At 52.4% G+C, this 14,648-nt stretch overlaps 1 protein-coding gene and 1 long non-coding RNA gene across 2 annotated transcripts; one reads left to right on the top strand and one right to left on the bottom strand.

The window, feature by feature from the left end:
* Positions 1–898: 898 nt before the first annotated feature.
* LOC147662955 (uncharacterized) lies at positions 899–1,832 on the bottom strand. Its single transcript, XR_015305458.1, has 3 exons — positions 1,720–1,832; positions 1,247–1,631; positions 899–971 (listed from the first exon to the last, which is right to left on the bottom strand). It is a non-coding gene; the product is annotated as an uncharacterized LOC147662955 (long non-coding RNA).
* A 3,042-nt stretch (positions 1,833–4,874) lies between these two features.
* On the top strand, positions 4,875–6,712 carry LOC147662954 (uncharacterized; the record flags this gene model as incomplete). The annotated part of the gene is made up of 2 exons (XM_086950767.1): positions 4,875–5,209; positions 5,961–6,712. Coding segments are annotated over exons 1-2 (1,062 nt in total), but the record flags the coding sequence as incomplete, so codon positions are not given.
* Positions 6,713–14,648: the final 7,936 nt, after the last annotated feature.

The following is a 14,648-nucleotide window of genomic DNA, read 5'->3' as shown; positions in this document are numbered from 1 at the left end:
CGCAGCAGACCCCTGCTGTCACAGCCTCTGCCTCCACCGCAACCACCACCGCAGCCACTGCCACCAACACCACCACGACCACCAGTACCACCTGCAGCACCCTCCCTGTCCCTAGGGATGACCAGCCCACACCAACAACTGTGGAGGGCAGGGAGCCAGTGCGTGGCGCACCAGTGGCGAGGGAAGAGGTTCGTGGCAGCAGAGCAGGTGGGAGGGCCAGGGCCAACACCAGACCTCGGGCGGAGTGGACACCATCCCTGGACCACTTCACCAGAGTTGTGGATGCCTATCAAGAGGTCCAGGGACAAAGTGGCCGGTCGGACGAATTTTTCAGGGAGCTCATCCTGCTGATGAGGTCCATCAATAACCACATGGGACAGATGGTGGACCTCATGGGCCAGCAAGTGGCGTTGCAGAGGGACAGGCCTGTGTCCCAACCATCACCGCCATCCCCTCCTGTTGTGCAGCAGGATGACAGTCCACCATCCTCCCCTGCGCCAACAGAGAGGGGCGAGTCCTCTGACGCCGCTGGCCATTCAGCAGGCCCCCCACCGCCAAAAAGATCTAGGGGGCGTCCAAAGAAGAGCCTGGGAGTCTCTGGAAGCCAAGCACCTGCCACACGCCAGTCACGGAGCCAGCCTTGAAGACAACCCTCTCCCCAACTGCATTGACTCTTTTGGACTATCTTTCCCCACATTGCCTTGGCAATGGCACCTGTCTGTTGGACTGGGTCACCACATTCATGTGGTGTCTACTCTTGCATCTCAGCGACCATGACTGTCAACTCACTGCTCATTCCCCACCTTCCTGTAAATATTCACGCACAATTCACATGTCCACCCCGTAAATAAAATACCTTACAATCCAGATTTTGTGTAGTGAATTCTTTAGTGCATAATTTACAATGATGATTATGTCCATGATATGTAAACATGATGTACAGTATGCAGGGCAGGAACACGCTGGAGAACCTAGGGAGACACAACAGAACTACAGTCACTGGTCTCATCGTGGCAACACACACAGATCACTGATCCACAAATATCCTAATTATCACAGGTACCCTACACAGTGTCTATCTGAAATGCTGTAATGCCGTCCATAATACATCTCCGGACGTAACGTCCATTCCAACAATCCCATACATAGGTGACAGAACATGTGGCTATTGGGAACATCTGCGCATAACCATTCATAACATAAGCTAAGACACTAGACTATGTAGACGTTGTAACTCGTCACACACCTTCAAGTGAAGTAGCGTTGGATTAGCTGCTGCCGTTGGTCAACTCCTTCCTCCTCTCCACTCTCCTCATCACTGGATTCAGGTCCCTGAGCAGGTTGTGGCCTTGGTTCCTCACCGTCATCCAGGAGCAGGGGGACCCCCTTGTGGATGGCCAGGTTGTGTAGCATACAGCATGCCACAACGATCTTGCACACCTTCCCAGGCGAGTATGCAAGTGCGCCTCCAGTCCTGTCAAGGCACCGGAACCTTGCCTTCAGCAGCCCAAAAGTACGTTCAATTACCCGTCGTGTCCTGCCATGGGCCTCATTGTAGCGGATCTCTGCAGGTGTCTGGGGATTACGGAGTGGGCTCAACAGCCATGGCCTACTGGGATAAGCCGAGTCCCCTGTGGAAAAAAAAATACACATTGCAATGTTGTACGGCCACAGTAAAGGCAGTGACACACAGCACGCGATAGCAGTTGTGTAACTCACCCACAATCCAGGCACGTTCGGGATGCAGATTCTCCATCATCCGTGGCACCATGCTGTTCCTCATGATGAAAGAGTCATGTGCCGAACCGGGATACTTAGCACACACATGTGAAATTGTCATGTCTGCAAGGCACACCACCTGCACATTCATGGAGTGGTAGTGTTTCCGGTTTCGAAAAATGTGCTCCGTCGCCTGCGGTGCCACCAGAGCCACATGGGTGCAATCTATCGCACCGACTACATGTGGGATGTGCCCAAGTGGATAGAAGTCCCCCTTAACGGCATCCAATTCACGTCCCCGGGGGAAATGGATGTAGCGATTCCGATAGATCATCATGGCCTCGAGTACATCCCTCAGCACCATGCTGAACATGGGCTGCGACATTCCCCCAGCGTTAGCCACGGTCTCCTGGAAGGAACCAGTCGCAAAGAAGTGTAGTGCTGCCATTACCTTGTGGGCGGGTGTGAATGCCGTAGGATAGTGACGGCGAGGCTGCAGGTGGGGCTCCAATAGATCACACAAGATCTTCAATGTCGGTCTGTCCAACCGGAATTTCCTGATGATTGCCTCATTCTCCATGTCCTCAAGCACAATCACCTGACGTAGGAGATCTGGCCTCCTCCTAGTTTAGGATTAAAAACAATAGGTCAATGACAAGCATCATGAGATGGCCATAGCACAAAACATCAATGATGTAATGGGTAAAAAACAATGGCCAGAAAGCTGCATGGCACATCTGGTTACATGGCTGCCCAATAGCTACACACAGAGGGCAGGCCTCTCCAGTGACAATACCCAAGTGACAATAATGTGGATACAATGATTAAACGAGTGACATGCGCAGACATGGAGCTACAAGAGCCACAAATCTAATGTGACTTAACATGTCTGTCATACCCATCTGCCGTACCTGCCAGACCTCAATGCATCATGTACATTGTGGAAGCATTCATCAACACAATGATCACAATAGCAGGGACACTTCTGGTTGTGTGCATGATCAGTTCTGAATGCACAAGTCAGGTACGATACAATGCAGTGCCACCAGCCTGGTCAAGGTCTGCACTGACCAACAACACATTAAACCTCACTACATCTATGTAGAGCACCTGACGTCTGTCAATTATCAGCACCCATCAAAAGCCTTACTAAAATGGCACAAACACATGCTAAAGTGGCTCAGACTGAACGTGCGTCCTCCTGTGGATGCAATGGCTCTGTGGCATCGTGTGTACAATGATGTGCCCTACACCATGTAGCTGCATGGCACTTATACATTGTCCATGATTGACATACACAGCAATGTGTACGAAAATGCCAGAACCTAGCGCCAGTCCCTGGCGGTGTGACCCCAGCACCACCATCTACCCAGCCAAGGTAGCCATTGGCACATGGACTGGTGTCCATGCCGCTGGCTAGGCTCCGCCGCATCAGTCGCGGTACCTACCGCCGGTCCCCGGCGGTGTGACCCCAGCACCACCATCTACCCAGCCAAGGTAGCCATTGGCACATGGACTGGTGTCCATGCCGCTGGCTAGGCTCCGCCGCATCAGTCGCGGTACCTACCGCCGGTCCCCGGCCGTGTGACCCCAGCACCACCATCTACCCAGCCAAGGTAGCCATTGGCACATGGACTGGTGTCCATGCCGCTGGCTAGGCTCCGCCGCATCAGTCGCGGTACCTACCGCCGGTCCCCGGCGGTGTGACCCCAGCACCACCATCTACCCAGCCAAGGTAGCCATTGGCACATGGACTGGTGTCCATGCCGCTGGCTAGGCTCCGCCGCATCAGTCGCGGTACCTACCGCCGGTCCCCGGCGGAGCGTCACCGCCATGGTGCATTGCATACAGCCAATGGCATGGGTGTTCAATGTGGCATGATGCAGATTTGAATAATGCGGAAGCGGCGCGCCGCCGCCGCGGAGCCGGTCATTGGATGCTTTTGAATGATGCACCATCGCGGTAGCGCACCCCGGACACCCGCGGTGCGTCACCGCCATGGTGCATTGCATACAGCCAATGGCATGGGTGTTCAATGTGGCATGATGCAGATTTGAATAATGCGGAAGCGGCGCGCCGCCGCCGCGGAGCCGGTCATTGGATGCTTATGAATAAGGCTGACCCAGACAACCAATTGTAGCACCTTATCAGCTTCCTAACGACCCCATGGGCCTATAAATCTGTGGGAGTGAGCCACACATTCCCACTGCTCACAGAGCCTGCTGCCTGAGACCCTCTCCTGCTGCTGCCTGGGACCCTCTCCTGCTGCTGCCTGGGACCCTCTCCTGCTGCTGCCTGGGACCCTCTCCTGCTGCTGCCTGGGACCCTCTCCTGCTGCTGCCTGGGACCCTCTCCTGCTGCTCACAGAGCCTGCTGCCTGGGACACCTCACAACTCACTTCCGCCACAGGTCTGCCATATCCACAGGGATGTCAAGAACAGATAAGATCCGTGCCAGTCCATTCACGAGTGAGGAGCTGGATGTCCTTGTGAACGAGGTGCTGGCACAGTACCCACGGCTGTTTGGTGGCCCCAATGTCGTGGTAAGTCACCATGTAGGGAGCAGTAGGGCAGGGTGGTGTCAGACGTGTATTCATGATGCAGCTGTATGTTATTTTGGATGTGTGGTGCTGACAAACACTGACAGACAAGATGTTTGCAGGTGGTGGGAGTGTGTGTTTTGCATTATGACTCTGTCCTAGGCCAATACTTGTATGTGTGAGTGGGATGTGCTACTTTTTGGGGCAGACATGACCAACGGTTGTTTGCCTTGTAGCTGGTTGGACAGTGTCCGCTTGTGATGTAATTTCAGGGTGCCCCTGTAGTCATAGTCAGTGTGCCCCACAGAGTAGGTTCAGTGGCTGCCCTTCCAAAGTTTGTCCATCAGCCAACTTACATGCTACAGTTGCTGCACACTGATTAGTGGATATGCCACATCAATGCCCTGTACAATTTATGATTTACACAGTGCTGTCGATGCATTTGTGTTGAATCATCATTCTTCAGTGTGATAATCATGGAGACTACGAAGCTCAATGTGTGCATGCATTCACTAATGTTTATGCCATGCAGAGTGGCCTTGTGAGGGTACCCCCAGTTCTGGAGGGAGGGGGGTCACTGTGCGTCCAGATTCAGTGTCTGGCTGCTGTACTGATAGATGCTGACATATGACAATGTGTAAATGTTCATTAGTCCTTCTTTACTCTCATACCTGCAGCTCAAAGTACACCAACGTAAGGCTGTCTGGAGGGCCATAGCAGCAAAGGTGCGAGCCCTGGGGGTATCAAACAGACGACACACACACTGTCACAAGAGGTGGGACGACATCAGCCGGCTGGCTAAGCAAGTGGCAGAGATGAAGTTGGGGATGGTACCACGCACAGGGCGTGTGGCACGCCGCACCATGACTCCGCTGATGGCACGCATACTGGCAGTGACCTATCCAGACCTGGATGCACGTCTGAAGGGGCTTCAGCAGCAAGACAGCGATGGTGAGTATCCGGGGAGGGAGAGTTTGTCTGGGAGTGGATGCATGTGTAGAGTGCCTGTGTCTGCGGTGACACATGTGATGTGCGTGTGCTGCCATGCTGTGATATGTGATGTGAGTGGCAACTGTGATGTGTGTCTGTATGAGGCATTGGCCCACCATGGCCTTACTCTGCAGCTCCTGGCTGCAGTTTTCAGTCCTTGACATATATTTTGTTGTCCACATGGTCACTCTTCTTTGTGATGGTGGGTGTAGTCCCTATTATGCTGTACAGCTGTGTCCACTTAATGAGTGTTACACCATGTCAGTCTACTTTGCATGCACCTGCATGGTAGTGGCCCACACATCTGACAACAATGTGAACCCACATTGGCACATGGTGATTGTAATGGCCTATTTGACAATGTGGCATGTGTAGACAAAACAGGTGTGTGTATTCCCCTCTGGATCCCTTTAGGCTCTGGAAGTGGTGATGTTAGTTGTGGCTACATCATGTCCGTGGGGCAGGTCCATGTGGGCTAGGGGAACACCATCCATGGGCAGGGTGTAGTGCTGTGTGTCATCGACATTGGTCCACTCCTGCCTGTTTGTCCGCATGACAGGCTCAGTTGTGGTGTAACTGGTGTGTAGCAGCACAATGATTTGAGGGTGTGGTGGTTACCATGTAGCTCTAGGCCTCTCATGTGCTGCATTGCTCTGATATCGTGTGACCAGACTATGACACTTATACAACCATGTTTCTGTCACTAATGCAGATTCGGAAGACACCACGGCGGAACATGATCCTGAAAGTGGTGGGGAGACCAGCACGACAGCGGCAGCAGAGCAGGGTGAGACGGAGCAAAGTGACACTGACCACACCAGCGCTACTGAGGGTGACAGGAGTATGCATGAGGAATCTGTGGCTGAGACACAGAGTACCACTTCATCTGATGGCAGGGGGGATGAGTCCCTGTTAGCAGCCACAGGGGATGGGGACTCTGCTGCTGCATCTGACTACCAACGGCCACTGCCCACCCTCCCATCCACTTCCTCTGGGGCTGGCCGTATCCGTGTCACTAAGAGGGGACGTGTGACATTCACACATGGCACCGCAGCACCTGCACCTGTCCCCCCTGCTGCCCTCAGTGCAGAGTGCGTAGAGCTCCTGCGGCAACTTTGCGTGGGCCAGACCGCCCTGCTGAATGCCTTCAGTGCCCACGATTACAAAATAGGGCAGGTTCTGGCATTCATGGAGGGCATACACTCTGACGTGGGTGGCCTACATCGTACACTCCTGTCATTGTCAGGTACAGTGACGTCAGCCCTCCAACATGCCCCCTTTGCAGCTCAGGTGCCTGTGACGTCCACCCAGTCAGTGGCCACATCAGATGACAGTGAGCACTTGGGACATACATCAAGTAAACGTTACAACACTAGGAGCACAGCTCAGACCCAAAGCAAACAATCCCGTCCACAGACTCCATCCCCAAAGAAGGGCAGGGACCCCCCAATATGCACAGACAAGGTGAAGTCACAGAAGAGCAAGGCCAGAAGAACATTGTGTCAGACATCAGGCTCACATGCTGCTGAGCCATCACCAGATATTGACTCTGCTATGCCCACAGAGGATGTGTGGGATGTCATGACTACACCTGGGGTGAACACAGGGACACACCCACCTACCACATCAACCCCAGAACAAAGTACATCGAGGCAGGTGGAGGGAAGCCCTGTTGTGACCAGCCCAGTCATTGTGGCAAAGAAGGGCAGTGTAGTGGCCATCCCTGGCAAGAAGGGACAGGAGGGCAGTGTAGTGGCCATCCCTGGCAAGAAGGGACAGGAGGGCAGTGTAGTGGCCATCCCTGGGGTAAGTGGGAAGGTGGTCACTGTGGGGGGTACACCTTCCAGAGAGGCTAAAGTGGTCCGGAGGCGTAGCCAGCACAAGCGTACTGCAGGATCAAGCACTTCTCCAGAGGGAGTGGCAGTGTCTGCCCCTGAAGTGGAACAGTTGGGGGGTGTGCAGGTGGTGTCAACGCCACTTCCCATCAACCCCATGACAGGGAAGCAAATTCATATTCCAAAGAAGTGGAAGGGCACCCCTCCAACCTCTCCCACCCACACTGTGTCAAGGGCGTGCATGACTCCACCTCCACGTGCCACGGTGCCACCTGGTCCGCACAGCCCTCCACCTTGCAGGCCCTCTGTTATAGCTACACCACATGTCCCTCTGTCACACCAGTCAAGTCGACCTGCAGTCCCTGACACACAGCCAGGTTCCACTCCACATGACAGCCAGGAGTGAGTTGTCAACACCCTCAGACGCCTGTGCCACACATAGGTGTGCTACAGTACACCATTGTTAGCGATGTGGGTGTGTTCCTGGGCCTGTTGCTCTGATGTGCTGTACCCTGCCCTGCCAAGGACACTGGGCCTGTTGCTCTGATGTGCTCTCCCCTGCCAGGGACTCTGGGCCTGTTGCTCTGATGTGCTGTACCCTGCCCTGCCAAGGACACTGGGCCTGTTGCTCTGATGTGCTCTCCCCTGCCAGGGACTCTGGGCCTGTTGCTCTGATGTGCTGTACCCTGCCCTGCCAAGGACTCTGGGCCTGTTGCTCTGATGTGCTGTACCCTGCCCTGCCAAGGACACTGGGCCTGTTGCTCTGATGTGCTCTCCCCTGCCAGGGACTCTGGGCCTGTTGCTCTGATGTGCTGTACCCTGCCCTGCCAAGGACACTGGGCCTGTTGCTCTGATGTGCTCTCCCCTGCCAGGGACTCTGGGCCTGTTGCTCTGATGTGCTGTACCCTGCCCTGCCAAGGACTCTGGGCCTGTTGCTCTGATGTGCTGTACCCTGCCCTGCCAAGGACACTGGGCCTGTTGCTCTGATGTGCTCTCCCCTGCCAAGGACTCTGGGCCTGTTGCTCTGATGTGCTGTACCCTGCCCTGCCAAGGACTTTGCACTTCCCGATTGTGATTCACCAGTGCATAGTCTATGGCATTTGCACATGATTTTGAGAGTTGCTGTTGTCTACTTATGTTGTGTAGCTACATCTGTGCAATATGTGAATAAATACAGTACATTATGGTGTGTTTTCTCTGTCTCCTTACTGATTAAAGTCATTTTCTTGTTTGACTGAGTTCCATGGTCTATTTTGTACATCACCATTGCAAGGTTGTATGTGGCCATATGATTTTTAGACAGGGGGACAGGTTCTTCAGTCCATTGTGGCCCTGCTGATGTTGTACTCTGTGATGGTTATTTGGCAGGCCATGCAGTTTTCGTGTGGGTGAATTGCTATTGCTGCATACACTGTTCACAGGTCACCTTGGGGGACACTGGCAGCACAGGGTGTGCAGCTGTGCTGTGGTGTAGTAGATGTTTATGATGTGATGAGGTGTGTGTTTCCCATTCTGTGTGCCCTGGCGTGTATGTGTATGGTCGTCTTGTGTTGGCCCTTGGTCCTGGTGGCATGGCTTACATGGCATGTGTGTGGCAGAGGTGTGCAGTGTGAAGGGTGTTAGTTTGTAGTGTATGTATGTGTGCCCCTGTATGGTGTGAGACACACATGTGTCAGGCAGGAGTTGTATGCCTGTTGTATGTTTTGTCTTGCCCTGTGTGGATGTTTGTATACAATTGTGTGGGCTGTGGGGAGTGCACTGGTGTTGTGTGTCCGTTGTCAGGCAATCCTGCTGTGCCTTTGTCCCTGGTTGTGTGTCGCAGTGTGTGTGTATTGTGCTTGTTGTTACAGTGCTTGTTGATGTGCAAGGGGGTGCACGGGATTGGCACCTGGCCTGTGACTACTTCGGGTGGTGTGCAGTGTTGGTCGGGGTGGTGTGTCGCTGTGATGTTTGGAATGTGTCCATGCCTTGGTGTTGCCCTGCCTTCTGCATTGTGCGCATGTGTTGACCGCGGCGGTGACGTGTCCGTGACCGTGACGTTGCTGCAGGTTGGCCGACGTTGTGTGTTCCGGATGCCGTGGGGTGCCTTGTTCTGAGGTGGGTGATGTGTGGGTGCCCATGTGGATGTGTTGTGCCCCCCAGCAGGATGCCAGTGTTGTGCTTGGGACCTGTGTCGGCATGTGTGTTGTGTGGTGTATATGTGTAGTGACGTACCTGCGGCGGCGTCCGCGGCGGCCCATCTGGCGATAGTGTTGCAGCAGGTACATGACCGGATGCATGTGGAGGGCTGGGTCCATGGGGTTCATGTCGGATCTCGGCGTGCGTGCTCCGCTGTAGACTTTCCGCCTGCTAGAGCTGTGCGGTGTCTCCGGTGCGGTGCGTCAGCTTGTTTGGCCCATCCTAATTTGTCGAGCGGGGCGGACGTCATCGACCGCGGCGGAGGGTCTCGATTGGCTGCAGCCGCCGCGGTGGCGGGCGCACCTTGATGGCGGAGCGAGGCGCTCCGCGGCGGACGGGAAATGACCTGTGTTTACATATCCTAATGTGGCGGACGTGATTTCCACTGCTAGCGGGCGGAAAAAGCTGTTTTTCCGCCCCGCCATCGTTTCGGTAGTGCCACCGCCCGCTATCCTAATGGACCCCTTAGCCTTCTTTCTCTTCCATCATGAGTGAACAACTGTCCACCCTGTTAACAATGCACTCCTGCTTCGCTATTTTTGGCGATCTAAACTATTGGTTTAACGACACCAACGCCGGCTCCCATGCCACTGAGCTCTTAGAGACCCTTGAAAATGTCTCTCAACCCACCCATATCAAGGGACATATTCTGGACCATTGAACATTGTGGTAATTCCCAAGGAGGGGAAACAACTGGATCGTTATGGCATCCTACAGGCCTATATCGCTTCTGAATGCAGAACCCAAGATCCTTGCAAAATTGTTGGCAAACCGATTGATAAAGGTGATCGGCAATCTGATTCATCCAGATCAGTCTGGTTTCATTCCACATCGTAATACTGCATTAAACCTGTGGCGCCTACATGGCGTCCTGGCGAAAGCGGCGTCGCTGCCTGAACTGGCCATCTTGATTTCCTTGGACGCTACAATGGCCTTTGATACAGTGGAATGGCCATATCTTTGGGCTGCTCTTGCAAAGTTTGGTTTCGGCCCTGGTTTCATCGGTTGGGTAAAACTCCTGTACGAGGAACCACTGGCTCAGATTGTGGTGAATGGTCGAGTCTCTAAGTCCTTTGTCCTGGGGAGGGGCACGCAACAGGGGTGCCCGCTGTCCCCACTTCTTTTTGCCCTCGCCTTGGAACCCCTGGCAGCTTGGCTGCGGTGGGAACCATCCCTCAAGGGTCTTCGGTGGACCCCTGATTTTGAGGACCGAATATCACTTTATGCAGATGATATCCTTCTGTATCTCACGTCCCCTCTGAAGTCGTTGATAGTGTTGTTTGATGTGCTGAACTCGTTCGGGAAGAACTCCGGCCTTGTGATTAACTGGACTAAGTCCTGTGTTTATGTACTCTCTGGGGACACCCCTCCTTTACCACGCATCTGCCCCATACAGGTAACGCAGATGGGATTTAAATATTTGGGGGTCTTTATTTCATTAGACCCCGTTGTCCGTTACGAGCGTAATTCGCTTCCCACGCTCCAGCGGTTGAAGTCTGACGTCGCGGCCTGGTGTGGTCTGCCGTTGTCCCCTCTCGGACGGGCAGCCCTTTTTAAAATGATGTCTTTACCGCGGTTTTTGTACGCGCTTCAGAACACGTTTGATGTCATCCCGGCGAGTTACTTCCGGGAGGTGGAGAGTGTGCAGAGGCGGTTGATATGGGGCGGATGTCCTCGTATCGCCCTTGCCAAACTGACACTTCCCTGGTATGACTGCTGTATCGCACTTCCGGACATCAAGCGCTACTACTGGGCCTCCCAGCTGGGAGCGATTAATCATGCAATGTACGGCCCCACGTTAAACCCTGCGTTTGAGATGGATAAGTGGCAGCTGCCGGGTGGAGATTATAATAGGGCGCTTTACTCCAAGTCTGATAGAGGGAAACTCTCGGGACCCACTAAAATTGCAGTGCGAGTGTGGCTGAGTGCGAATGCGGCAATGGGGTGGTCGGACCGATTGACCCGGGCGACTCCGCTCTATGTGTCTGAAAGATTGGGAAGCTTGTGGAGGACGAAAGGTTTTGAGAAGTGGGATATGATTGGTATTTGTAAGGTTGGGGATCTCTGGAGTAAAGATAGGATTAAGACCTTTGAGGAATTGAAGGTAGAATATGAACTCAGTTACAAGGAGTTCTTCTGCTATATACAGGTCCGCCACGCACTGAGCTCGGTTTTTCCTGCCGGTGTCGCCATCCCGGAATCTTCCCCTCTCGAAGATCGGGTGCTAGACGGATACGTTCCAGATAGTACTATTTCTTTGATATATAAGAAATTGATCAACGACCATACAGACCTACTGGTGCACCTCCGAGAGTTATGGACCAGTGACGGGCTAGAGCTGGATGATGAGGACTGGCAAGCTGCGATATCCTCTCCCAAGGAGGTCGCGATTCCAGCCCGTCTCCAACTAGTGCAACTCAAGATCCTGCATCGGATATATATAACTGGCCCCCGCCTGATTCATATGGGTTACTCTGTGGATGGGTTGTGTAAGCGTGGATGCAGCCTAACTGGTACTTTCCTCCACATAATTTGGGAGTGCCCGGAGGTGGTGGTGTTTTGGAGTCGAGTGCATGCAGTAATGGAGGAAGTCACATTGGTTCCGCTGTTGCCCTAAGCCAGGCGTTGTTTGCTGAATGTTTGGGAACCGACTGATTATGATGACGCGCAGACTCGGTGGGGGACCCTTGGGAATATGATAGCCAAGAGAGATATAGCACAACTGTGGGGGTCCCAGAGAGCACCCACTGTCTTGGCATGGAAGGAGAATGTGGATTGGTGTATGTTTCGGGAGAAAACAGTGTATGTGGCTCGCGGCAAACCAAGAAAGTAGGGTAAAATTTGGGGCCAGTGGAACTCGTACCGGCGAGATGTATGCACACCTCCCCTCACTGATATTCCGGACATGAATCCTTCCCCCTAACCTGACATTCCTAGTGTTGTTCAGACCTAATGAGCTATGTATCTGTTTCCCCCCTGCTCCCCCCTTTTTTCTTTCTACATTGATAATTTGTATTGAATTGTAATACGCTTTTTCCTCCCTTAGAGCATATATCCAGCTGTATTGCCTTTTATTGCCTTGTTTGTTCATGTTTTCTTATATTGTTATTAAAAAGAGTTTAAAAAAAAAAAATTCAGAAAAATCTCCACATTGCCTGCCTATATGGGTTGCAACACACATATTTTCCAAATACAAATACAAACACAAATTAGACTAGTCTTTCCAAATACAAATATGCCACGGTAAGTGTTCCTAAAACTACCTTACCATACAAGGGCATCCAAAACCCATAGTATGTGCCGCAAAACGGCTCTTACCAATCATAGGTGTCCAGATTCCAACTGCCAAGTTCTAAATTCGACCACACGGCCAATGCACAGCGAATCGACAGAAGAGATCTCAGTCGGGGACCGGCGCCACCTGGATGGTCAAATCGGAAAGAAGGGAAAAACGCCTTGGATGCCAAGACTCGGTTCTCCTCTGGCATGCGATCGCGTCCGCAGCGAGATCCCAATCCTTCGTTGCGACCACACCTTCGCCGATGAGCCCCACGTGTCGGGCGCCAATTTGTGGTAGCAGGCCTCAGCTAGACCCACTAGTGCAAGGGGTTCGCCCTTCTCTGCACAAAGTCCTCAGACCAAATAGGAAGAAGTTGGAACAGAAACTGGAATAGAAAAAGTAACATTTATTACACCTCATGAGGTGGTGCTACGGTTCAGACAGTACCCTTCGGTATTGCAAGAAGTAGCACCACGAGCTAAGAAAGCATGGTTTATTTATACCCGCACAGGGGCTCAAAAGAAGGCGGTACAAACACAAGAGCACGATTTATGTACATATAAGGTAAAATCGAGAGGCAAAATCGATCAGTGGGAGGAGCTAACGGTTTTGGAGACTGACAAACATATTCCTATCTGGAACTAATCATTAACAGATGTGGACCCTACTAGACATGCGCGAAAGTGGGGGATGCTAAATATAACTTGTTGCCGGGCAGATTTCAAGCGCCGTAAACAGGAAGATAGGACAAAGCACATGGTCGGCACGAGGCAGCATGTAGCAGACAAGATGGCTGCCGTAAATACAAAATGGAGTCCGCTAAATGTCAAGATAACGGCTAGAACTAAGATGTCTTCTGCTAATGCTTAATCTAATCGCTGACATCTTGTCCATGCAAACTATTTCTTAGGGTTTGCGACATGCTGGCCTCTGGATCATCTTTGATAATGCCAGATAACAGGTCCCCTTTCTTGGTCTCAATTGGAGAAGTAAACAGTCACAATTCTGATTTCCACTCTCTGCACTTCAGAAACCTTTGGCGTTGCTCTGAGACTCACTCATCAACTTTGTTGGGTTGCCACTTTGGATATGGAAGGCTCGGCAAGCACAACCTCGGCTGCTTTTTCTGGGGTTACTCCCTCCAGCGCTGTGGCATGATGACTCTCTTTACTCAGAACTGGTAAGCAGATGATTGTTGCTTGTATCTCTTTGTCTTTAAGCATCTGTTTGTGCTATCTGACACCTAGTTGATCTGTGACATGCATAGCTTCTGTTCACAGTGTTATCTTGCACTTTTCTGCTCTTTCAAAACCTGGTTGCATCACCCTCTAACGTTATCACCCCTTATGAATTTATGGGTTTTGAGTTGTGTAGTAGTGCAATCCCTCTTTGTGCGGCCTTCCCAGCAGGTTCACGGCCCCTGTACACTTTTCAGTCATACTTTCATTTGCTTCAAATGTGTTTCACGGAACTGGGGCTGCGCTTTGACCACACATAGGCAAATGTCGATTCCGCACTTCCACGGAGGCACACGTGGCATTGCTGGACCATGCAAACTCTCTGGGAGAGCACTTTCAAACTTCAGGTTACTTATTCTCCTCATCGCCAGTTGTACCATTCTCCCCTGCCTAAGTACTCGCCAATAACGTGCATAGGAATCACCGCCCAACTCATGACAAAAATCCGGACTATCCAGATCACAGAAGCCAGACTCATCGTCAACCTCTCCAGATGCATGCACATTACCCCTCACCTCAGGAAACTCCACTGGCTGCCAGTAGCAAAGAGAGGCCAGTTCAGGCTGCTCATCATGCTTACAATGCACTACACAACAAAGGACTGGTGTACCTCAACAATCAAATGAATTTCCCCCAACCTACCAGGAAACTGTGCCCCGAACCCTCCTCCCTTTCAGCCACCCAAATAATCTGCCTGACGAACAGCTGAGGACTCTCATTCACCGACCTAGCGGCTAAGGCCTGGAACAACCTCTCCCTTTTCAACCAATAGGAGAACACGCAGCAGGATCTCCCAGTGTCCCACGACCCGCATGGATGATGCAGCTGTGCTCTATAAATACTGATTGATTGAATGACTACGGCACACA

This window comes from Lissotriton vulgaris, unplaced genomic scaffold (genome assembly GCF_964263255.1).
Source record: "Lissotriton vulgaris unplaced genomic scaffold, aLisVul1.2 SCAFFOLD_6501, whole genome shotgun sequence".
Classification (NCBI taxonomy): Eukaryota; Metazoa; Chordata; class Amphibia; order Caudata; family Salamandridae; genus Lissotriton; species Lissotriton vulgaris.
The sequence above is the reverse complement of the archived record's forward strand: the minus strand, read 5'-3'. Positions and strand labels throughout refer to the sequence as shown.